Source organism: Miscanthus floridulus, chromosome 3 (assembly GCF_019320115.1).
Source record: "Miscanthus floridulus cultivar M001 chromosome 3, ASM1932011v1, whole genome shotgun sequence".
NCBI lineage: Eukaryota > Viridiplantae > Streptophyta > Magnoliopsida > Poales > Poaceae > Miscanthus > Miscanthus floridulus.
The window spans coordinates 41,171,307-41,195,840 of record NC_089582.1 but is presented as its reverse complement, the minus strand read 5'-3'; the positions used below and the strand labels follow the sequence as shown (position 1 = coordinate 41,195,840).

The 24,534-nt window shown below is 43.9% G+C and overlaps 1 protein-coding gene and 1 long non-coding RNA gene across 4 annotated transcripts; one reads left to right on the top strand and one right to left on the bottom strand.

Moving 5' to 3' along the window:
- Positions 1–10,508: 10,508 nt before the first annotated feature.
- Positions 10,509–12,709, bottom strand: LOC136545530 (uncharacterized). Its single transcript, XM_066537535.1, has 6 exons — positions 12,461–12,709; positions 12,258–12,333; positions 11,925–12,080; positions 11,390–11,500; positions 11,220–11,286; positions 10,509–11,127 (listed from the first exon to the last, which is right to left on the bottom strand). Exons 1-6 carry the CDS (start codon positions 12,643–12,645, stop codon positions 10,859–10,861), a joined length of 864 nt encoding a protein of 287 aa, XP_066393632.1. The 5' UTR covers positions 12,646–12,709; the 3' UTR covers positions 10,509–10,858.
- Positions 12,710–14,736: 2,027 nt separating this feature from the next.
- LOC136545528 (uncharacterized) lies at positions 14,737–18,801 on the top strand. 3 transcript variants are annotated; one of them, XR_010781078.1, is made up of 5 exons: positions 14,737–15,455; positions 16,044–16,499; positions 16,702–17,363; positions 17,464–17,527; positions 17,837–18,801. It is a non-coding gene; the product is annotated as an uncharacterized lncRNA (long non-coding RNA). The 3 variants fall into 3 exon arrangements; XR_010781077.1 differs by having other exon boundaries at positions 16,753–17,363; positions 17,837–18,800; XR_010781076.1 differs by having other exon boundaries at positions 14,739–15,455; positions 16,044–16,250; positions 16,753–17,363; positions 17,837–18,796.
- The last annotated feature ends 5,733 nt before the right edge of the window (positions 18,802–24,534 follow it).

The window sequence follows — 24,534 nt, the reverse complement described above, 5'->3', positions numbered from 1 at the left end:
TTGTGTGGGCAAATTGCCATGGTGGCTGCTGGGTATTGTGATGTGCTTTTGGACAGGTTGTAATTATGTTGCAAAGAATGTGGAGGTTGTAATGTGTTCCCTGAATATTTATGTGCTGATCTGGACCTGATGATGAGAACATGTGTTAAATTATTGATGATTGGTTATTAATTTGTTTGTAAAGTAAGGATGAAAATAATTTTTTTGCTATCAGCAATTTTGAGTTGGGCTCAAGTCTAATACTAGCCCAAGTTGAGCTAGGCTGCATATCCTTTGAAAGGCCGAAAAAAGGCCCAAAAATATTCAATTGGGCTAAAAAAATGAATTAGTTGGACCTTAAAAATAGGCTGAAAGCTCTAGGAAGCCCATAATTGGACCGAAATATATTTGGGCTAAATCCTACATGGCGCTGATGACATGTTAGCATCCACCTCGGTGCTTACATGGCGACTCAAATCTGTGATAGAAAAAAATCCTATATGCAAGCTTTCCGTAACGGAAAATTTCGTAAGACTACCGGGCTCAGCCCGGCCCAGAGTGGGCTAAGTGGACTTCCAGGGGATTCGTGCCGATCGAAAATCATCACAGATGACTCGTAGCCAATCTATGACGCTCGATACATGACAGAAAAAATTTCCATCACGGATGGCGTTCTATGATGGATTTCGGGGCTACTGTGACGAAAGCAATCCGCCATGGATCAACAGAATTTTTGTAGTGTTCAAGTTTGGTTCAATTTGATGAAGAGTAGATAAATTAGTAGAAATTTGTCCTATATTTGAAAAACTGAGCTAGCTGAGATCAAGTCTGAATTTGAGTGATCAAATCTATTTGAATTGGCTTGAAATTTGGTATGCATGCTCTAGACTTATAGTATTAAGTGTTGTATAAATTTTCATGAGAATTGGATAAGAAATGCTTCGGTTTTAGAGTAGATCTTGTCAGCTATAGTGTAACAGTTTTCAACATGTAGCAATGGTGGAAGAAATAAAATCTGGTAGCAATCTAGAAGTCAAATGAAGTTCAAATTTTTACAACTGCTAGACTACTTAGTGAAGCACATATCCACCAAATTTTGTAGTAATTAGATTTATACATTGGGAGATATGGATTTTTCATTGAAGGGTACATAATCTGCTAGAGAAGTTATAATTATTGGATTGATCAAAAGTCACTTTGATTGAAAGGTCCTCAAGTTAAAAACATGTAAAGTTTGGTTTTGAGATGGGCTAGAAGCATGATAAGCAAAGAGTACAAAGCCATTTGATTGTGGAGTGTACTTGATACATATTTGGTACTCAAATTGAAGATCAAGATCAAACTCAAGATGAAGATGAAGTTTAGGTTCTAGTGACTATTGGAGATCATTTGGTAGAAAGAAAATGACTTAAATAAGTAGAAAGAAAAGGACTTAAAGAGATTCATGGTTACTCATCAAGCTAAGTCCTTCACTTGGATCAATCAATCAAGCTATTTCAAGTGAGTGTCAAGAATAATTCTTTGGGGAGAGGCCACTTCTCCCTAGTGTAGGGGCTTGCCGCCTTTTGTATTTAAACCAAGGATGGTACTTGAAAGGCTAACATGGAAGTGGTGATCTAAGGGACATTTGAGATGCTTAGTTAAAGCAATCAAAAGAGTTGATCTAGAGAGCAAGCAACATCCAAAAGAGAGCTAATTATTGGAATTCAAGTGGTATTCTCATGCAAGCATTGATCAAAAGAAAAAGCAAGCCAACCACAACTCAATCTAGTGCACTTGATCATAAATGGTATTCATTTCATATGGGTAAAGAATGGATTTTATCAATGATGATTGGTCTTCACCAAGCTTATAATTGGACTTCACATTGCTATTGCGGAGCTCAATTGGAATCTAATGACTATCCTCTACTCTAAGATAGCAAATGTATCATTGTAATGTGCATGATCATTTCATCCCTTACTAGTATGCGGTTAGTGCATATAGTACATTCTTATTAGGATCATGCATGACAAATGAAATTTTAAAATTCATAGCCTACCACTATTGCTTGAATGCTTAGTTGAATCTAGTGGTAGTGTATGAGTTTGTTCATGAGCTAGTGAACCCAAGTACTTGACTTAATTTGGATTGTTAACAAGTGACAAGTACAACATTGACAAGATAACCCTTACAAGAGGTGTGAAGAAGCTTGTCATTGGTTCAAACCGGACTTGAAAACTTAGGCAAATCAATTTAGTTCAAGTCAAGAATAGAAGCTCATGATAGTGACGAGAGTACATGAACAAGACAACAATGCAAATAGATATCTAGTTTATTTATTTCAAATGGTATCTAGACTCAATTGATCTCTTCATGTGGTATTTACATGTGGTATCTAGAACAACTTACAAGTGATATCCTACAAGTGCTATTCATGAAGATTGACAAATCCAACTAGTGGTTCCATGCTAGAAAATTCTTCCAAGTGGTATCACATCTCTACACGTGATATCAATCATACAAGATGATGGTTCCATAAGTGATCCTCAACTTTAAGAGATCATCAAGTGAAGCAAGTTCCCTCATCAACAAGGTCTCAAGTTTATCAAGTGGATGACCCGTACTATGACATAGGGGGAGGTGCCCCACCGATTGGTATCAAGGTCAAAAGATCCTATATGAAGTAACTCAAGGGCTACAAGTGGTGTCATTCCAACATATGTAGTGGTGTCCATAAAAATGCAAGATTCAAGTGTCAACCATCTACCCCAATGCAACCCTTTGTATCAAGAGATGCACACCTTTTATGGAAATTGATAACAAAGACGGAGAGATTGAGACAAAGATATTACAATTGGGGATTTGGACATGGACATGGATAAAGAGGGAGCAACATTAAAGAATAGAGAAGGATCAAAATTCTTGGACAAGAGAAGAACACAAGTAGGGGGAGCAAGCTAGCACACAAGTAGGGGAGAGCAAGCTCATGAACTTTGATTGGTTGCATTTGATATGTGCATATTCATGTGCTTGCTTGCATTGCATAAGTTTTTAAATTTTGATATGCATGCCTATGTGTTGTATGCTAGTTATAGAACTTGAATGATGATATGATAACCAGCATGCATAGGATGGTAGCTAGACTTGTGTTTTTTAAGTAAAAACTAAAACCTTGCTTATAATGTTGATCTCATAAGGTTTCTAGTGTTTTTGTTGTCTAGCTACTCATGATGCTAAGGATGGTGTTAAAAGTGCAACTCCGCTTGGTATCATGCTTGAAAGGTTATTCTATACACCTTAGCATCACTTTGTAGTGGTAACACTCCCATAAATTTCATATTTATGCATGTCTGCAAACTTGAAACCAACCCATTTGAGCACACATGTAGGGGAAGTTATCACTACCAAGTTGGGTTTTATGATACTTATCCAAATCTTGACATAAAGCTTAAATGTTGGATAAGTAGTGTCGGCATTTCGAGTAAACACCAACGAGTAAATTTGTATTGATTGCACGTTGGACCCGGATGGTGTGCTAAAAGACACAAGGTTTATACTGGTTCGGACAGAATATCCCTACGTCTAGTTTGCGGCTACTGCTCGTGTTATTAGCACTAAAAGGTTCGTAGTAGGGGTTACAAATGGGCAAGAGAGGGACAGGTCCCAAGTCTCTGATGGAAAGGTTGAAAAGACGCTAAGAGCTTGGTTGCTGCTCAGCTGTGTGTTATGTGATGCATGGTGTGTTCTATTGATCCGTCCCATTAGTGGGGTGCCCTACCTTCCCTTTTATAGACCAAGGGGAAGCTAGGATTACAGATGGGAGAAAGGAGAAAAACCAGAGGCCAAGAAAGTCCTTTGAAGGTGCTGGGTCTTTCTTTTCCTCTAAGCCAGCCCTGCTGACATAGCAGATGGTGCTAGGGATAGCTCCATGCTGAGCGTCTGTCCGTTGATGATGCCACACTCTGGCTTGATCAGCAAGTGGTCGCGTTCCATCCTGCCTCGATGGGCGGCACGACGAACCGTGGTGTCGATCTGCAACCGTATGGGGAGCGGACGATGCAGTGATTGCATGTCCGTCACTGTAGAGGACGTGAGTCTCCTCTTGGACCATAGTGGTTGTCATATGGTTCCATTAGGATCCGCGCCCGAGGGCCAATGGCGGCGCCCATAACACTATAAAACAAATGCCGGCGTCCACAATACTGTTTGGGCTCTGACATGCCTGGAAGGGCGTTAAAGCGCTCGTCTTGTAATATCCTGTCGGTACTTTCCTGCAGGCGTGCAGGGTATGGTGCAGGGTAGGGTCCTCGGTATTACGGTTGACTTGAGTGTCCTGCCTTATCTGTGCGCGTAGTTATGAAGGAGCAGCGCACAAACATCGGGCGAGACGGAGCCTACCCTCGGACGTCAAGCGAGGCGGAGCTAGCCCCCGGACGTCAAGCGAGGCGGAGCCAGCCCCCGGACGTCGTGTGAGGTGGAGCCAGCCCCCGAATGTCGGGCGAGGCGGAGTCTGCCCCTAGACGTCGTGCGAGGCAGAGCTAGCCCCCGGACGTCGGGTGACCTCGGGGGTCAGGTGAGATAGAGCCTGCCTTTGGACGTCGGGCGAGGCGAAGCCAGCCCCCGGACATCGAGTGAGACAGAGTCTGCCCCCTAACGTCGAGCGAGGCGGAGCCAGCCCCCAGACATCGAGCGAGGCAGAGCCAGCCCTCGGACGTCAGGCGAGGCGGAGCCAACCCCTGGATGTCGGGCGAGGCTGAGTCTACCCTCAGACATCGGGCGAGGCAGAGTCAGCTTGGGGTAGGGCCCATGGTCTCGGTGGATGAATGAGGAGTGACCCGGTAAGCGGTGTAGTCGCGCTCTTGATTGTGCGGATGAGTCAGCGTTTGACGGTTTATTAGCTCCTTCTCTTTGGTTGCCCTAATATTGGTCCCTGACAAGTAGCATAAAGTCCATATCAAGTTAGCAATTTACACTTTTGTGAAGTGCTAGCTTGAAATAAGCTTAATTTCCATATCTGTGTAGATTGTCATCAATTACCAAAAAAGGGAGAGATTGAAAGGTCCTTGTTTGGTTTTGGTAATTGAGTGACAACCTTAGGTGGACTAATATGTGTTTGAGTGAGATACACAGGTGATTAATCCACAAGTAAATCATGCTTGAGCAACCTATGCCATGGAGGTGAAATGACTTGGATATGTTGCAAGGCTCACACATGTGATAAATGAGCTCATTGCATATGAGACATGACATTGAGTCATGTGACTAAGGTGGAGAAGATCAAGACAAAACTTGGCTTGATGGACCGGTTGCAAGCGTGAAGGGCAAGTTGGAGGCTTTGGAGCGATGGACCACATCGCGGTGAAGCTTGAGCAAGACTTGGCATCGATGGACGAAGACAATGGTGAAAAGCAAGTGAGGTCAAGATCGATGAACCAACAAAGTCACGTGATGATATGAAGTGGATCATATCATTTGTTGATCAAGGTTGGTGCATGTGTTGCATCAACATCGGAGGAGATGAAATGGAACGTGCAAGGCAAAGGTATAACCATAGGGCATTTTATTTCACTGGTCATAGGTGTGTAGAGAACTTTATGACCGGGTTTAAGATAGATGGTCGTACTATCAAGAGGGGCAAACTTATTTGCATATCGATCATCTAGTGCCACTCGAGTGATCTAACTTTGCATCATTGCTAGGATCGAGTGGCATGGTGAATTGAGTGACTAATCCATTGAAAAATGTTTGTGAAAATACTAACACATGTGCATAAGTTGTTGAACACTTGGTGGTGTTGGCACATTTGCAAAGGAGAAGTTGTTGGAGAAGAAAAGGAGGAGTTTATAGGGACTAGACCCTGCTATCATGGTGACTAGACCTTGGTTAGGAGAGTCCGGTCATTAACCCTTGCTCTCGGTCTTAGAGGACCAGACCCTGACGTGTGGGTCCGATTATGCATGCGTGGCGTGCAGAGAGAGAGGTGCGGTAGTGGGAATGTTCTGGACCCAGGTGGCAAAGAGGACCAGACCCTAGGTCATGGGTCCGGTTGTGACGTGAGCAGCGAAGATGTGATGTGGCACTCTCTAGAGAAACGGACCCTGCTTTGTCTAGGTCCGGTCGCTGAAGCCGGACAGGGTCCGGTCAGTTTGGCGCGCTCTGGATGCTCACTGGATCTAATCGGACTCTAGAGTTCACTGGGTCCGGTCATTGGCATAGGGCGATTCCGGTCCTATGTTCGTTCGTGAGGTAGCGATCAGACCCGGCGTAGGTGCGTCCGGTCTCTGTGTAGAGGCGGGTCCGGTCCTGTTTGTGGTGGCGCGCGCGAGCTAACCATTGGAGATCAGCGCTCAGCATTCAAAGACGGGACATGTGGCGCGATCCCGGCAACCGGACCCAGTGAACAGTGCGGGGTCTGGTCGGCCTGGGAGGGTCTAGTCCAGACCATGCATAGAGGGGTTTTGAGCAATGTCACTTTTGACTCTTGGGCTATAAAACCAAGCATTGGCTGACCTTAGGTTGGTAGCTGAGCACCCTCACATCTATGTGGCTTGTGTAGGAGTGCTTGGATGCCCTCTAACTCACTTGTTCTTGCAGGAGTGTGATCCGATTGCGAGTGGGTGATTCTAGTGTGTTGCATTGTGAGATTGTATTGAGTGGCACTAGATGATCAAGTTGCAAGCCTATGGTACTTGTTACTCTTGGAGGTTGCCACCTCCTAGACGTCTTGGTGGTGGTCTCCATCGAAGCATGCAAGGAAGATTGTGCGGGGCTCTGGAGAAGAGATTGTGAGGGGTACAGTGCTCACCCCGCGGGAGCCGCGAAGAGCAACACTAGTAGAGCGTGTCATTGAGCTACCCTCACTTGTGGGTAGGTTCTTGCAGTGCCCAACGTGTGGGCTTGGTGGGTGATGCCAATTAACCGTCGAACCACCAAGTGAGCGGTCGACACAACGAGGACTAGTGTGTTGGCAACCAAGTGAACCTCGGGATAAAAATCACCGTGTCATCCTTGTCTTCCCATTGGTTTGCATCCCCGTTACACAAGCTTGTAATTACTTAGCTTGTGTAGCTCGCTAGTTACCTTCTTGCTCATGTAGCATACAAGTAGCTCCCTTGCGTGACTAATTCGGTTTGAGTAACCTTGTTAGTCACATTGCTTAGATTATGTAGCTAAGTAATTTGTGCTCTCTAATTTGACATTAGTTATCTTGTTATTGAGCATTGCTAGTGAGCTTAGTCTTTGTGCTTTTGCATACTAGTTGTGTAGGAGCTCCCCCGTGCTTGAAGTACTAGCGGCATAGGTTTGTGTGATCTTGCTCCTAGAATTAGTTAGGTGAGCTCTAGCTAGCTCAGCACCTTTGTTGCCTAATTAGGATCTTTATAAGGTGCTTGTGAACTTAAATAGAGGGGTGTAGTCTCGGATAGACCGATAGTTTTAATTCCACATTTGTTTCGGTTAGCCGGCGTCATTATTTTTAGAAAGGACTATTCACCCCCTCTAGTCCGCCATCTCAACCCTACAACCTCTCCTCCTGCTAGCTGCGATTTGCGGGTGAGAACCCTCCCATGTTGGGCTCACGATTTCAGCGCCTTGGCGTTGTTTCCTTCTTGAAGGTCGTGAGGCTTTCTAGCTCCGCTCCATTGCTTCTTCCTAGCCATGGTGGTGCTTCATGTTATCTAGTTGGTGGCGCTCGGCATCAATGCTTTGGGTTGGTTGCCCGAGTTAGTTGTTTTTTTAGCTTTGTGGCGTCTTGAGTTGTTTTAGTTGTGGATTTGCTAGTTGGGTCGTTTTTTGACTAGTTTAAGTTGCTAGTTGGCTCATTTTGACCAAGTTAGCTTGGTAAAGTTCACCAGAGCAGGCAGTGGTGTGAAGTTGTTAGTGGTCCGGTTGGAGTACCAAGTTGTAAGGGATGAGTGGCGCACTCTCCTTAGTTGTGTGGTTTTTTGTCCGGTTTTCACTCAAAAAACTGGGACGACACTTGTTTTTCTTTTTCATCGTCTAATAAAAATAGTGACAAAGCTTTTACCAAGTCATTCCTTTATCAAAAAAAAGAAAAAGCAGATGTGTTTAAAAGTTATGTCATGAAATAGAGATGGATTAATTGTTACCTACCTACCAAATAATTATACGGGTATAAATATATTGCCATTTCATCTCTGAACAAGCAACACACAACCTTGTTCAATCCTTGCTTGATAGCACCACGTCTTTTAGTGAATATATATTAGTGTTAGCATAAAAAGATAAGATGATGAAAGAGGGAACAGGAAAAGGAAAAAAAAGGGAAGATATGTGGGAATTGGAGACATAGGGAAAAAGTCATATGCCCCTACACCAAAACAAAGTGGTAGATCCATATGGCTAGGGGCCCTAACGCACGGTCTATGTTGATCGAGCTTGGTTCCTCTCTCCTATTCTGCCAGATGTGGACCGCGGCCAGTTCCAGTCAGTGCAGGGGACGTTTGGTTTGCTATTCAAACTATAATTCCCAACTTGTCATGTTGTACTAATCCTCCGTTGAGGGCTTCTTTGATTTCTTGGAGAGGTATATGATATGGTTGTAGGATTATTTTAATCTTTAGATGGCCAATAATGTGGTTTATTGGATTAATTCTACTATTGAGATTTAGTATGATGGTTTCTTATAAATATACTGATAGTCTAGAATTACTAGCCAAGCAGGGTTTTTTATTCCCAGGCCACTTCTCTTGTTTAATTAAGTTGATACATATGTATATGTGTGTTTGCATTAAGAAAGCACTTGTTGAATAAAGTCCTACCTATTTAACTAGAATCGGATATTGGAATAGTCACGTACGTTGTAGAGTCCGAGTAAGACCAAAAGTTCTTACTTCTGTAATACAAACTCCTTGCACTTTTGTATATCGGAAATGCTACGATGAGCGCGTCCATCTTCCCAGACGCTCCTTGACGCTCCCTTCTACCAAATTATATGGACGTTTCGATGGCTTTAAAAAAAACTATATTCTGCGATATTTCCCCACTCTGTCTCACGGCTTCCTCCACTGCCGCACTGCGTTGCCCGCTTGCCGCAGCCTCCTCCACCACGCTACCTGCTCACCGCGGCCGCCTCCACCGAGCTAGCAAGCCTCCTCGCCGCCGCCGGGGTCAGGCCGCTCGCCGGTGCCGCTGGCTGGCTGGGCCAACCGAGCAGCAGCCGCATAGGCGCCTGGACGCCGTGTGTGGCTAGGCAGCTAGGAGAGGGGCCCGTCGTTGCCCGGGCCTAGGCCAGGCGCAGGCGCAGCTGGCCGCTGCCAGGCTGCGCCACCATCCTCTGCCGCCGGCTGGCCGAAACCGGTTGTTCCCAGCTCTACTCTGCGTCGCACGGAAGAAGGGTGAAAAATGCATGTTGCAAACAAACGTTTCTAAGTGTTTTAGATGTTTCAGAGGTATGTTGCAAGTGTTTCAGATGGATGTTGCAAAAATAGATCGGGATGTGGCATATGTTGCAATGGTTGTACACGTATGTTGCAAGAGTTTGTTCCCATGCTTTCCTAATCTAGCGACTTTCGGATTATTCTTATTTCCGGTTGTGTGAAAAAGGAATGTTTCATCTGTGTTTTGGACGTATGTTGCAAGTGTCTTTATCTGGATATTGCATATGTGTTCACACTTATGTTACAGGTGTTTTATCTGGATGTTGCGTATGTTTGCAATGGTTTTCAAGCGTTTTTAGGTGTTTTTTCGCAAGTGTTTTCATAAACATATTTCAAGTGTTTCATCGATTTTTAGATGTATATAGCAAGTGTTGTATCTGAATGTTTCAAAAGTACATTGGATGTTGCACATAGGATGCACGTGCGAAACAGGAAGGGGCATGAGCGGTCACCGCGCGCAGTCTGGTGCCGCGGGCGACGTCTGGCGGCGTGGGCGCGCGAAATGCAGGCGCGGGCGGAGGCATGTTGGCGCGAGCATGGGACGTGCAGTGCAGACACACGCGCGGGAAACAGAGTGCAACGTGTGCATCTGGACGTCCGGGCGCTAGCACTTCCGTTTGTATATATATTGGAAGGAAAGGTACCCGAAGGAGTCAAGTTGTTAAGGAAAATACAAATGTTACAACACTTGGTTAATGAATGGACAAATTTGATCACCTAACCTTGGTAGCAAATTTGACAATTTATTTATTGTTGCTGCAACATTAGACTAGTACATCTTCAAGGCAACATGTGTTCAGGAGTTATATATCATGAAACTGTGGCACAAGTTACTTAAATGCCTAATTAACAACCGTAACTGATCACTGATATAAATATGACGCCAACCGACCTGCATCTACAATACTCTATTAAGAAAATTTGTAAAATTCTATCGTGAGATGTGGGAATTTGAGACATCATGGAAGAGACATATGCTGATCCTCCTGCAGCTGGGTGCTATGCGCCTTCTGCTAGTCTTCCCGGCTGCATCAAACTGCAACTTACCAGTGCAAGATTGGTTTATATAGTGTGTTGAGTACGGCTTTCATAACGAATATGCAATGCACGCACAAATACAGAGAAGAAAAAGAAAATACACAGCCAAAATGAGTGGCCCTTGAAACCAGCCGAAATGAATAGTTGAATGGAATTGTGGAAGCAGTTTTTGTGCCCTTAAGGGCATGTGCCCCATGCACATCCAACCTTAGAGGCAAAATTTACTTTTCCGAGGTTTATTTCTAGTGCTAGTGGCTACAACACATCGCTAAAATACACAGCATTTCCTCTCTTTCTAAGGACTCCAAGCGACCAAGATTACCAAGGAGTCAAATTAGGTGGATTTGGAACCTGTTTGTGTGAATCAACACCAAGAGGCGCAAGTATTTGTGCTAGAGATGGCATGTTTGCTCTGTCGATTGCAAAACAGTGAAGGCAGGTTCTGCATACCTAAACTAGTACTAGGCCATAGCACCAGCCTCCTCTTTCCTCTTGCGAGCCCACCTCGGGCTAACCTCGATGAGCCTGTGCGGCATCAGCTGCCGCTCCTTTCTGGTCAACTTCTTATAGTTGCTCACCCTGAGTCTGGCAATCTTTGCCTCTTCCTCAGCTGTAGCTTCTCTAACCACCACTGTCAGTCTGCACCTTGGTCGCACCATGATACCGCACCTCCCTTTGGCATGGTAAGACAGTCTCTTCAGGTAAAGTCCCTTTCCCACAAAGGCCTCCTCTGCGGTTTCCAAGGATAACATGAAAGTGATTAGATTATAAACAAATGTAGCCTGTAGGGGATGGAGCTTGCTTTGGTAAAGTCTTTCTTACCAACAATGAGCTTATCAGGATCCAATCCATGGTTGTGAGCTGCATTGGCGCGAGCAGAATGGATCACCTGCAGTGATTTGTAAGATGAAATGGTGATGACATATGTCTTTGGTCATTTTTGCACTATAATAGGAAACAGTTGAGTGGTCAAAAGTTCGGCAAGCAAGGACCTGGTAAACAGTTTTGGCAGCCCTTTTAACAGTCACTTGCAGCTGCAATAAGGCATCTTCCACACGCATACCTCGAACCAGCTTTGCTACCAGATTCACCTTCTTGGGACTCTGAAATAGCCAGAAGGCTTCAAAAAGATGAGATACATACATCTCTTGATGATAATAGATTACAGAAAAAAAGCACCCAATATACGTGTTACTGAAATCTGTACAGCGTTCCTCTCTGTCGCCATATATGCTTAGTATTATTATCAAGTGTTTAGTAATTCAAACTGAGCTGAAGTTAAGCACCAGGTGCAGCTTCTAGAAACAAACACTCAGCAACAGCAATTTAGGAATTTGTACTATGAAAGCATTGAAATCTCACGAAGCCACAATCAACTATTCCAGAGAAACACACATGCATAGAACAGCCAAGTACAGTACAGCTAATTTATGATATTTTGCACATTCATAGATATAGTGTCAGTGAAATAGCAAATTAATAGCTGTTGCATAGAAGCAAATAACTAGTTCTGCAGTGTTTGCTTACCTGTTTGATATCCTTTTTTATGGCTTGGACCTTTAGGCGTTTTACCACAGCCCCCTTTTTATCAGTTTCTTCACCGTCACCGAGTGGAGGAGTCAAAGGAGAAGAAATAGGCACCATAGCATCATCCGCAAGCAAATTCCTTGTAGTTGATATCCCCTGCAACAAAGTGCCGAGATCTATGTAAATAGTTACCCTAGAAACTTAATATTCCCTGCAAATTCAGCTTGGTAAGTTTTGATAGACCCAGTAATCCAGGGAAAACAAAATTAGTATCCTTAATCGATGTGGAAGAAACATCATAACTGAAGGATGGCCATGTCTAACGCATCCAACCTTGGTAATAGCAGCAGTGAGAGTGGTTTTGCCGTGATCGACGTGCCCAATGGTGCCGACGCTCACATGGGGCTTCCTGCGCAGGTTGGTCCGGATTGGAAAGTGAATCACACGAAGCAAACGAATCCATGGAAATGGATAATCACGAGTCTGAACCGACAGAGTAGTGTGAATGGAACGGATCTGGGCCAAGGAGTACTCACGTGCTCGTGAAGGTGGCCACGGACCTCGCCCAGAGGGTCCCGGTCAGCGGTGGCGGCTGGGCCGACGCCGGCGCCGCGGCCGCATCGGGTAGCGCGGCGGGTCCCGAGATCGCGGCGGCGCGGAGGGTGGGGTAGGAGAAGAGGCGGCGGGAGCCGGCGCTCCGGAGCACCGCGGCGGAAGCCATTACCGGTCGTCGCGTCGCTGCTGCTGCGGCGGCGCGAGGAGCAGAGGAGCGGAGACGAGGGGGAGATGGCAGATGGGTTTATGGCCGGCGTACGCTGCTCCTCATCTAACCGTGCGGCACGCTGGACTTCCAGGCCCAAATTGGCGACCCAAGACGCCATCTCTGGCCCATGGGCCGGTCGGGTGTCGACTCTGCTTGCTGTCTCGCTTCCTTCTTGCTCGGCAAGCGGCAGCACTGTGAAGGCTGGCTATTTGTTATGGGCCTAAGCCCTAAGGACAATGTTAGGCCGAAGGCCTAGTGCGTGTGTGTCAGTGGCCTGTGCTGAGATTTGCAGCAAAACAGTCCACTGGCGATATGAAAAAAATTCTTTGCGACGGTGTGACGGTGTCGTCCCGATTATCACCGTGTGGCATCTTGGCCCCATCGCACGTTCTGTGGTCAATCAACCAGCCGAGAAGTCAGGGTCTTGCTCTCCTCGCGTGATTTGCATCATGAAAAGGACCAGCATGGACACATGGTGTCGCATCCAAAATGTAGTACGACATATAATTTAATTCCCCAGCGATGGGTCCCTGCTGTTCGTGAAGCCCCGCTGCTAACGTGGTAACAGTTTCCTAAAGCTATCCACTACCCACACAGGGCCTGTTTGCCAGCTTCCTACGAGCTTTGACCTCACTTTGGGACTTTTCAAAAGCCAAAAAGCTCTTGAAAGTCAAGAGCCAAAAAGCACTTTTTAAACAGCTTCTGTCTTTTGGCTTCTGAAAGCCTTTTGACTTTTGGAAGATCCCAAAGTCGAAGTTCAAAGCTCCAAGGAAACTGGAAACAAATAGGGCCTAAGCTCGGTTGTAGAAGAGATCTGGCACCATGCACCGCGACACAAAGTTGAGAATGGATGACACGGCCAAACGTCTACGTGGTAGGTGTTACATGTTAGGAACTAGTTAGGCAGCTAGCTTTTACAATCACGTACAGCTTCAAACGGCCAGAACATGTATATATCCCAAACAACATGAGAATGTTTGGTTTTAAGCTCTCTATATATAAGCCCACTCAGAACATACCAAAAGGAAACACAAACATTGGCGACAAAATTTTGTATTAGGACAACAATAAACGACCTTTATTTGATGACACAGTAGTCAAGCAATCAGCTTATTACCAGCACAGAGCACTTGCGAATAGCAAGAGCATGTACGTTCCAAAAAGCACAACATATTTCTCGTTCTTTATTTATTACACGTTGGCACGTTCTAATTTTGAGTAGTTTTAGCTCTAGCTAATTCGTTGCTGTTGTGGCAACATTTCTTTCTACAAAATAGGTTCGATTAGCTAGTGTCTTCAAAAGTATCGCAAGATTCTTTTTAGGTAGCCCAAGTTTGATACCGACTTAGGGGGTGTTTGGTTGCCCCTCCTAAATTTTAGTCGCTGTCCCATCGGATGTTTGGACACATGCATGGAGTATTAAATATAAACTAATTATGAAACTAATTACATAGTTTGCGACTAATTTGCGAGACGAATCTTTTGAGCCTAATTAGTCCATGATTTAACAATGTTTGCTACAATAAACATGTGCTAATGATGGATTAATTAGGCAAAATTCGTCTCGTGGAGTACTGACGGATTATGTAATTTATTTTTTTATTAGTATCCGAACACCCCATGCAACATCCTCCCGACACACCTCCTAAATTTTAGTTGCCGAATCCAAACACCCCCTTAATTTGGTCGCCTAAGAAAACTTGGCAGAATGTCATGTCAACACTCTAGACTATAAAATTCCATGATTCTGCACTACAATAGCACTCTGTTTTCAACTCTACTTTAAGGGATAAATCCAAACTATACTAGGTCCACCTAAAAAACGTCCCCTGTTGAGTGGTTCCAATCATATGCACCAAAGAAATTACACTCAGAAAATCGTTTTTATTAAAATCAAGGGCACCCAGAGAGGCTTCAACCCAATCATGTGGCCATGGTTATTTGGGTCAAATCAGGCTTGAACGCGCGGCACCGCAGTGCTTCAACGCGCGGCTACCGCAGAACCACCCACCCGCAGAACCACCCACAACCCTCCAATCACCGAAAAAATTAAAAAAAACAAACGCGCCAACGACGCCGCTGACGCCGCCACCGCAGAAACCTTCCGATCGCGAAAAAAACCGACGTTACTGCCGCCGCCTCTTCCCTTCCTCCTCCCGACCTTCAGGCTACACCAGAGCTGCCAGCGCCTCCTCCGTCGAGCGGGCTGCCGCCCCTGCCGAGCAGATTCCAAGCTCCGCCCCTTCAGACCAGCTCTAGGCCGGAGTCAAAGCTCCGCCCCTATCGAGCGGGCTGCGAACGCCAGAGCCCAAGCTCTGCCCCCTGCCGAGCAGCTCCGCGTCGGAGTCCGGCGTTGCCCCGCCGCTCGATCCAGAGTCGCCTGCGTTGTCCTCGCATCAACGACGCCTCCTTCCTCCTTCCTCCTCGCATCAACGGCAGATCTAGCGGCGCCCACCAGCGGTCTGGATCTCGCAGGCCAAGCGGCGGCTCCCTCCCGAGTTCTAGCAGTGGCGGCGACCTCTCCACCTTCCATGCGAGCGGCCCCCCATCTCCAATGGCGGTGAGGCCTGTCTCGCGCGGAAGGCGCCTGACCGCGCGAAGGACGCCCCAACGGCTGCGGCCACTGAGATCCGGCGCTGCCTGCATCGTCCCCAACGCCCGAGATCCCTCGCGCCCCCGTCTCTGCCGAACTGGCCGTGTGCGCTGCCTCCGCCGGGCGGGTCGCGCTGGCCGCCTCTGCCTGTCGTTCTCGGAAGAACTCTGCCTCGGTGAGCTATGTCCTTCCCCTGCCTTCTGATCGTCCAGAACCCAAACACTACCCAGCTATGCGGCTGTGCTGTGACAACGATGGATATTCATGTTGATTATGGATGGAAGAATAACGAAATTGAGATTGGGATGAGAAATTTGCTCATTTGGGATGGGGAGGAGTGGGAAATCACATTGAGATTGTTTTATCGTTGATATGTAGGTGTGACTTTCTTCTCAGTTCCTCTATAGTCTGTACTGGTAGCCTACCACTGCATGTAGTCTAGGTGTTTGATAAAATGCTTATTTTAGGGCAGAATAGGGGAAGATGGACATAGGCAGGCGTGTTAATCATCTTTGCAAACGGCATCAGATAAAATTATCTCTACAAATGGTTTTAGAAAAGAGTATGTTGGTATACCTTTTCTGCTAAGAGTATGCTTGGATACTTTTTTAGATCATAGTACCATGTGATACTTTCTACTATATATTATAGTATCACTTGATACTTTTCAGATTGTAGTATCTCCTGATACTTTTAAACATATAGTATATTTTAAGATTGTAGTAGTATCTTGTGATTTTTTTTCACATGATAATTTTTTCAGCTTGAAGTATCTCTTGGTACTTTTTGGGAGCTAACCTACAGGAGGCTGGAGGCCAAAAAGCAATAGTTGAGGAGCAAGCTGAGGATGCAGCCTTCATCAGGGAGGAACTTGATCATCGAGAAACGTGAATCTTATTGAAATTGATTGTTCCTTGTATACAATTTCTTGAAGTCATGGGATGGTGTAAGATTGCCACCGATCATCACTGTAAGCATATATTCTCTAACTATATTCCGTACACTACATATAAAATTAATAACTTAACTTATTATATCTACCATGCACAGCTATCAAATTCATTGAGGATAGAATTTTGGGGGAACATTCTTAAGAGCCATGCAAACGAATGTTTTGACAACTTTCCTGGTAGCAGCTGATAGCCAATCTTAAACAACTCATCAGTGCATGCCAAGGATGCATGCCTAATAAGGATTCTAATTCATTTCATAGATATAGGTAAGAACATATTAGGTGAGCCATAGACGAAATACTGTTTACTGTATGTTGGACAACATGGTAAATGCAATTATAAGTGCAAATAGCTCCATTTAAAAATTAAGTTTGATATGTCATTGTATTTCGCCTCTCAAAGTAAAATGTTTTAGTATGGTAAAAGCTCGCGTCTGTGATTGATTGCAACTGAGCATTATTATTGCAGCAGCACTTTTGCAAACAGAACAGTGAAATGACCTATTTGGTACTCATGCAGAAGCATTGTCAACACATCAGAGATCAGACTTCATCTAACGCACTGAAGCGTCAAACTGAACATCTCACCTGCTGGCCACTGGCTATCCGGTGCTACACATGTCGTCATGGGAACCCTAGCCACACAGGGCACCGGCTTGACACTACGTCAGATTTGGACATCACTGTCGGCCTCATCACTGCCGGATTTATGACAACCGACAGTGATGTACCTTCACTGCCGGTAATGAGCTTTAAAATGAAAAAATGATTGGGGCTGGGCTAAAACCGACAGTGAAGGACCACATCACTGCCGGTTTGTGGCTTGAACCGGCAGTGTTTTGGCAGCCACTCATCACTGCCGGTTTAAACCAAGAGCCGACAGTGATTTGGATCTATCATTGTCGGTTCTATCTAACAACCGACGGTGATAAACCTATAGCACAAAAAGGCTGCAGCGGTCCTCTTCTTCCTCCTCTCTTCCATCCCGAGAACAGAAGCGCGCGTTTGGACCATTTCCTCTATTGTTGTGTCTGCACTTCATCATGAAGCTAGGGCTTGGATTTTGAAGAATGGCTTGGATTTTGAAGAATGGCTTGGATTTTGAAGAATGGCTTGATCTTTTTCTTTAGGGTTAGTAACAAGCATCCACTCCTTTGATTTTGTTGCTTAATTAGCTTCGTTTCGATGGCTACATTGCTTGATTCTCATTCTAGTTCTTTCTCCATTCTAGAGAGCACTTTTCTAATTGGACATTTGTGCAAGGCTCAAATTGTGGTGAATCCATCATCCAAAAGGTTGGTGTCTATGAACGCATTTAAATTTCTAGCTAATTATTCCATGGTGGTCAAGATCATCATTGTTAGTATGTGATGATATAATTAGTTCTTAGAAGTAGAGTAGAATAGATATTCTTCATTATTGTACAATAATTATTTTTACTACAATTTTCAATTTACAGGGTCGGGGCTACCAATTTTCATTTTTCAATAATTAATGTACAATAATGTTTTCCAAAAATGGTACTTTCGAGCAACAATTGTTGTTCATGAAGCTCGATTTCTTATTAATTCTTTGTAATTAATGTCTCAATATTTTTTTTGCAGAGATGGATCGAGAGTGGAAGCATCTGTCCTGAACGGACAAGCGGTACATGCATGGCGTCAGCCAGTTTATCACCGATGCCAAAGCCCATGCTGGGAATGGGAACCTTATCTTTTGCTCATGCAAAGATTGCAAGAATCAAAGAAACTTTCGTCAAATTTAGTCTATATGATCGCACTTGATTACCAGGGGGTTCATGCCAAACTATACGATATGGACTATGCATGGTGAGGTTGATGTGAATGTTCTGTAGGAAAACGATGATGATGTGGACATGCCTGATGTAGCCATCCACGATGCTGACGAGGAACCCGATGTCAATACAGAACCAATGGCCACAGTCAATAATGTGTTTAGGAACACGCTAGCTGACGACACCGAGGATAACGATGACATTTCTCAGCTGCTACATAATGTAGAGATCGGATGTCTTAGTGAAAGACAACTGAGAAAGCTAGAGAAAATAAGACAAGATGGCAAAACACCATTGTATAGGAATTATCCAATGAGTAAACTAGAAGTCGATATCATGCTGTTAGAGTTCAAATCGACAAACGGATTGAGCGATAAAGGCTTCGATCAGTTGTTAGGTATAATAAGGAAAATGCTCCCAGAAAAAAAAACGAGTTGCCAGAAAAGACATACTTGGCCAAACAAATGATCTGCCCCATCGGTCTCACTATAGAAGGACGCTAGTACTACATAAGGATTACTAACAGGGGTAGTGGGTGTTTAGTAGGTTATATCTATGGTCGACCATTCTTTTGGTATTGTAAGGCACGAGAGAGTGCACTCATACGGGCATTGACCTTTATCGATACAAGCGGATACATAATTCGTGACATCAATTACCATATAGGGCTATAGAGGCATGTTAGTGTGCGTGGTCTGATCGAACTTGGCAGTGATTCCGATAGTAATTAATGTTTATTTAGCTAGGTTTTTAAGGTTGTAGTTTAATTGGGTTCTAATTTTAATTTATATGGCTTTGTGTGTTTAATTATTGTCATGCATCTAATTCGTGTAACATTTGTTGGACAACTAGAAATATACATTCTGGTGTCGTATTGGTCTCAAAATTATTCTCAGGCTTGCATGTGACCCAGGTGAAGGAAACACCAAGTTTGAGATTTTCCAGAGATGGTTTTCTACTTTATGAGGTTTAATTGAATTTCCGCACGACAACACCGATTAATTATAGGTTGAACTGAGTCTACCCACGAAAAGATCAGGAATTGTGCCAAACTTTTACACATGCTCTAATGTGCCCTAGGGATAGAAATTTTGTAGAGGTCGATGAAAAAATCTATTGGGTCCAAGATATAATTTACCCTCTTTTATCTCATCAGCATAGAGAAAAATATATTAATAAAAACACTGATCAGAAAAACCTCAGATCTTGTTTGGGGCCTTAATTTGGGTATATATGCATGCCAAAAAAATTTCAAGCCATTTCAACATAGGTGGAGTATACATTCTTCATAGAGGTACATGAGCTCTTTCATCGAACCATGACTATATACATAGGTTATCAATGTTTATGTGGTTCATATGCATTCTGGTGTTGTATTGGTCTCAAACTTTTTCTTAGGCTTGCATGTGCCACGTGTGAAGAAAACACCTAGTTTGGAATTTCTCGGAGATTGTTTGCTACTTTCTAAGGTTTAATTGAATTTCCACGCGACGACACTGATTTATTAAAGGTTGAACTGAGTCTACCCACGAAAATATCTAAAATGGTGTCAAACTTTTACACAGGCTCTAATGTGCTCTAGGGATAAGAATTTTGTGGAGGTCGATGAAAAAATCTATTGGATCCAAAATATAATTTACCCTCTTTTTTCTCATTCAGCATAGAGAAAAATATATTAATAAAAAAATGATCAGAAAAACTCAGATCTTGTTTGGAGCCTTAGTTTGGGTATACATGCTTGCCAAAAAAATTTCAAGTCATTTCGACATAAGTGGAGTATACATTTTTCACAAAGGTACATGAGCCCTTTCATCGAACCGTGACTATACACATATGTTATCAAGGTTTCTGTGGTTCATACGTATTCCGGTGTCGTATTGGTCTCAAAATTTTTCTTAGGCTTGCACGTGCCACATGTGAAGGAAACACCTAGTTTTGGATTTTTCGGAGATGGTTTGCTTCTTTTTGACGTTTAATTGAATTTCCGCGCGACAACACCGATTTATTAAAGGTTAAACTGAGTCTACCCACAAACAGATCCGGAATGGTGCCAAACTTTTATATAGGCTCTAATGTGCTCTAGGGTTAAGAATTTTATGGAGGTCGATGAAAAAATCTATTGGGTCCAAGATGAAATTCACCCTCTTTTGTCTCATTCAGCACACCAAAAAATATAATAAATAAAAAAACTGATAAGAAAAACCTAAGATCCTGTGTGGGGTCTTAATTTGGGTGTACATGCTTGCCAAAAAAATTTCAAGCCATTTTAATATAGGAATACACATGCTTATATTTATTCAGTATATAAAAGGAATTTTTAATATATATAAACATCACGGTCGGTTTTAAAAAACCGGCAGTGATGAGACGAAACCGACAGTGATACCGGTTGTCACTGTCGGTTTATTTTAAAAACCGGCAGTGATATTTAAAAAATTAAAAAAATTGTGACAGCCCTTCGATTCGAGCTCAGGTCTCGAGCTGTAGAGTTCTGAGACTTAACCGCAGCGCTAGTATAGGATGTGTGCTAAGGTTAATTTCTTTTTTTCTTTTTGACCTTTAGACTGCTTAATAAATTATAAAATTAAACCAAAAAAATTAGGCCGCCTGGGATTTGAACATGGGTCTTGGGGGCTGAGCTGCGGGGTCTTAATCGTTGAGCAAGTCGGAGGTATTCGAAAGAAATGGAAAAGTTATCCTACTTAATAATGGAGACGGTGATCCCGATCTTCCGTCAGGTGATGGTAACTATCGTTGTGGCGGAGAATAACACACCGATCCGGCTTCAGATCAAAAGATCAAACCCTACAATCTTAGCACCACAGCTCCTCTGGTTATCAACCAAGTCACGGACCAGGTTGACCTCGCCAAGAAGGCTAATCCTTGCATGCGCAACGAAGAACACAAGCAAGAACAAGAAAGAAAGCAACTAAATTACAGATGAATGATTAATCTCACGAGTTGGGGTCTCATAAACCGATGAACGGCGAAACTGTTCTTGACAGAATAATCTAAGAAAAACCCAAAACCTAATGACGGCGGCGGCGTATGATTATAAAGGTCCTATGGTCGTCGCCTACCCTGGACGTGCCCCCTAATGGGCCCAAACACGATACACGGTCCAACGAACCAAAAGAAGGTGTCGCAACACCCTAGAAGATTCTGGATGCTGACTTGTTTCGACGATTCCTGTTGATTCCGAAGAGCTTTTGACATGAAATCACTTGGATTGGCTTCCTTATCAAATTATCTTTCCATCCATATGTGGATCATCAAAAACGGAGTTCATATGCATCTTGGGTGACAAGTTTAAGGCAGACCGGTCCTGGAGGTTGAGGCAGACTCGAACTTGAGTTGCTTTGGGCCTCCACCTCGGGGACTCGAACCGAATTAGCCTCAGGCCTCCTTCTTGACTTGGACACCCTTGCTGGCCTCCTTCCCCTCCATCCCATGCGCCAAATATGGTCATATACATGGGTGTCATGTCCTCATCACTTAACCCCTAACTGCTACACACATATCACTATCGGTTTGATGGCTTCATTAGAGGTTGTAAGCCTTATCTGGCAGCAAATATTATTTTTTGAATGAGACATCCTGGTTTGCATCATAGTGCCCTAGCTGAGCTGGAGTAGCCTCACTCGAGCTAGGCTCTGTGGCAAAGCAAATGGAGCCCATATCCCACGACCTAGATTTGATTGCCATTTTTGCATCATCCGAGACAGGCCGAGCTAGAGATATAGTCATCCAACGAGCGTAGCTTCTCACTGCAGTGGCCAGGTTAAGTAACCAAACACACACTCACATGCATGCTATGATCTTCTTCATGTGATGTACTATATGGATCATGTGTTGGTAGCTTAATTAGACCTATTTACATTGCAAAACTAGGGGCCCTCTGCTTGCCCACTGTAGCTTCACTAAATTGGTGGCGACGATGGATGATGATGTATATATTCCACACTCTCACCATGTAGGAATAGGATAGGATGAGAGTTACAGCTAGCACTGTGCCATATATGTGCACATGTCACATGTGTGTGTACGTATACACACAACCTAACGATCACACGTACAGCTAGGCTCGTGCTAAACATATAGGACGAGTACGTCATATATATGTAGGCTGTTGCTGTTGCTATCCAGGTTTAGATTCAGGGCGACGAAGGATGCATCACACTCACCTAGCGGAACATTCCACCCACATTTCCAAAAGACTAGATGCACGTACATCGATGCAGTAGTACTGCTGTTGAGAGGGGGAGAGATAATTAAATATGTTCCTTAATCTTTGAACCAAGGATAATTACGCCTTATATATACTATAAGTAGAACGGATGGAGTATAAAGAAACGACGTCAATTCCACTTATAACAAAAAGAAAAAGGATAAACATATCCATGACCCTAAATTAAAGCAAACATATGCTAATAGATAATTGAGCAGAGCATGGCACAACAACGATGATAATGGAAGAAAAACCGCCAGTGCAAAAAAATTGGGCCGCCTGGGATTCGAACACGGGTCTCGGGGGCTAAGCTATGGGGTCTTAACCGTTGAGCCAGTTGGTGGTATTAGAAAGAAATGGAAAAGTTATCCTACTTAACCCCTAACTACTACACCCACATTACTGCCGGTTTGAGGATTGACCCGGCAGTGATATTTCCTCATCAATGTCGGTTTATAATTACAACCGGCAGTGATAAACAATTTCCCAAAGTAATTTAAAAATTTATAAAATTGAAACAAAAAATTTGGGCCGCCTAGGACTCGAACACGGGTCTCAGAGGCTAAGTTGCGGAGTCTTAACCGTTGATCCTGTCGGAGGAATTCGAAAGGAAGGGAAAAGTTGTACTACTTAACCCCTAACTGCTACACTCCCATCACTGTCGGTTTGAGGAATGGCCCGACAGTTATGTGTCCTCATCACTGTCGGTTTATTATTAGAATCGGCAGTGATGAACCTCATTGGTATATAGCAAGGCACAGTTGAAATCTTCCAAATTCATTTCAACCCCGCGCCAACCCCTCCCCCTCGCCGCCGGAGCACCACCTCGCACTGATGGGAACCACTGTTCCCCGTGCACCCGTCCACTGCCCCCTGCGCCACCGTTCCTAGCCCCACGCTCCTCTTCTTCGATGCCGACACCTGTGCACCGCCCCACGTCGGAACACCACCCCACGCTGTCGACTACCCCACGCTAGAGCACCGTGCCATCCGTGCCCTCGTTCCTCATCCACAACACCGGCCGTGCCCCTCCTCCTCCAAGCCTGCACTCCCACCACCGAGGCCTTCAGGAGCACGCGGATAGCTGCTTTCCCACCCCCCACAGTGAGTGCGTGGCTCACTGCCATCTTTGTGTTTGATGAAATGCCCCATGGTTTGGAATTTTCATAGCTCAACCTGGTTTCCCAAAACGGTTGGCTGACATCAACCTTATCTCTCTCTTAGTGATTGCTCAAGCTCGAGTTGAATTTTTAATGAAAATGGTTATACTAAGCACATGTCCATGTTGAAATATGTTTGTTATATAAATCTGAGCACATGTCCATGCCAATGACGATTGATTATATTCTGAGGATTTCTCTATACCAAGCACATGTCTATGCTTATGATGGTTGTTCTTAATCTGAGCATTGATCCATTGCCAATGGTGTCTTCTTACTTCTTAGCACTGTCCGTTTCCTATGATGTTAGTGCCGATGATAACTATATTTAATCTAAGTGTTTTCTCTCGTCTATGATGGCACTTAGACTAAGGTTATGATGACTTAATATATTAATTGGACTGAGGCTATGGTCATATGCAATAATGATATAATCATAAGTTGTAGTAACTATTACTGAGGCTATAAACATGTGTGCTATGATCATGTGTTGTTATCTTTTTGGTTATTTTTAAGCTTCCTTTTATAAATTATTTTGTTCCCCTCTATTTTTAATCTGCAGCAAAGGCTTTAAGCCTGCTTGTACAAAGATCTGCATTTGGGAACTGAGCTCAACCTGTACATTGCTTAACAACATACATTAGTAAAAAAGGTCTATATCTAGAAATGATGTTGCTAAATTTCATTTGTAGGAAAAATAATTGCTATAGGTAGAGTGTCAATTGATTTTGATAGAATGTATAGCATGCTTAAAAAAGGCACCTATAGATGTTTGTTTCAGAAAAAAAAAGTTAAAAACAACTTTTAAAATTGGTCTATATTAACAGACTAACGTAATGAAACCATGGTGGAAAGCTGCAGACCTATATCAGGAACATTGCCAACATAGTTGTCCCATTTGTATTTTGTATCCTTTGTTTGTCTATGCAATGGTTGTGTACAACAACAACAACAACAACAACAACAACAACAACAAAGCTTATTTGTCCCAAACAAGTTGGGGTAGGCTAGAGTTGAAACCCAGCAGAAGCAATCAATGTTTAGGCACATGAATAGCTATTTTCCAAACACTCCTATCTATGCAATGGTTGTGTATTATTCATACATATATTAAATTTT

Coding starts and splice junctions, on each gene's coding strand:
- LOC136545530 (XM_066537535.1), bottom strand. CDS start 12,645: ATGGCTTCCGCCGCGGTGCTCCGGAGCGCCGGCTCCCGCCGCCTCTTC. Junction 12,334..12,460: donor GTGGCCACCTTCACGAGCAC/GTGAGTACTCCT, acceptor CAACCTGCGCAG/GAAGCCCCATGTGAGCGTCG. Junction 11,128..11,219: donor TCCTGATAAGCTCATTGTTG/GTAAGAAAGACT, acceptor TGGAAACCGCAG/AGGAGGCCTTTGTGGGAAAG.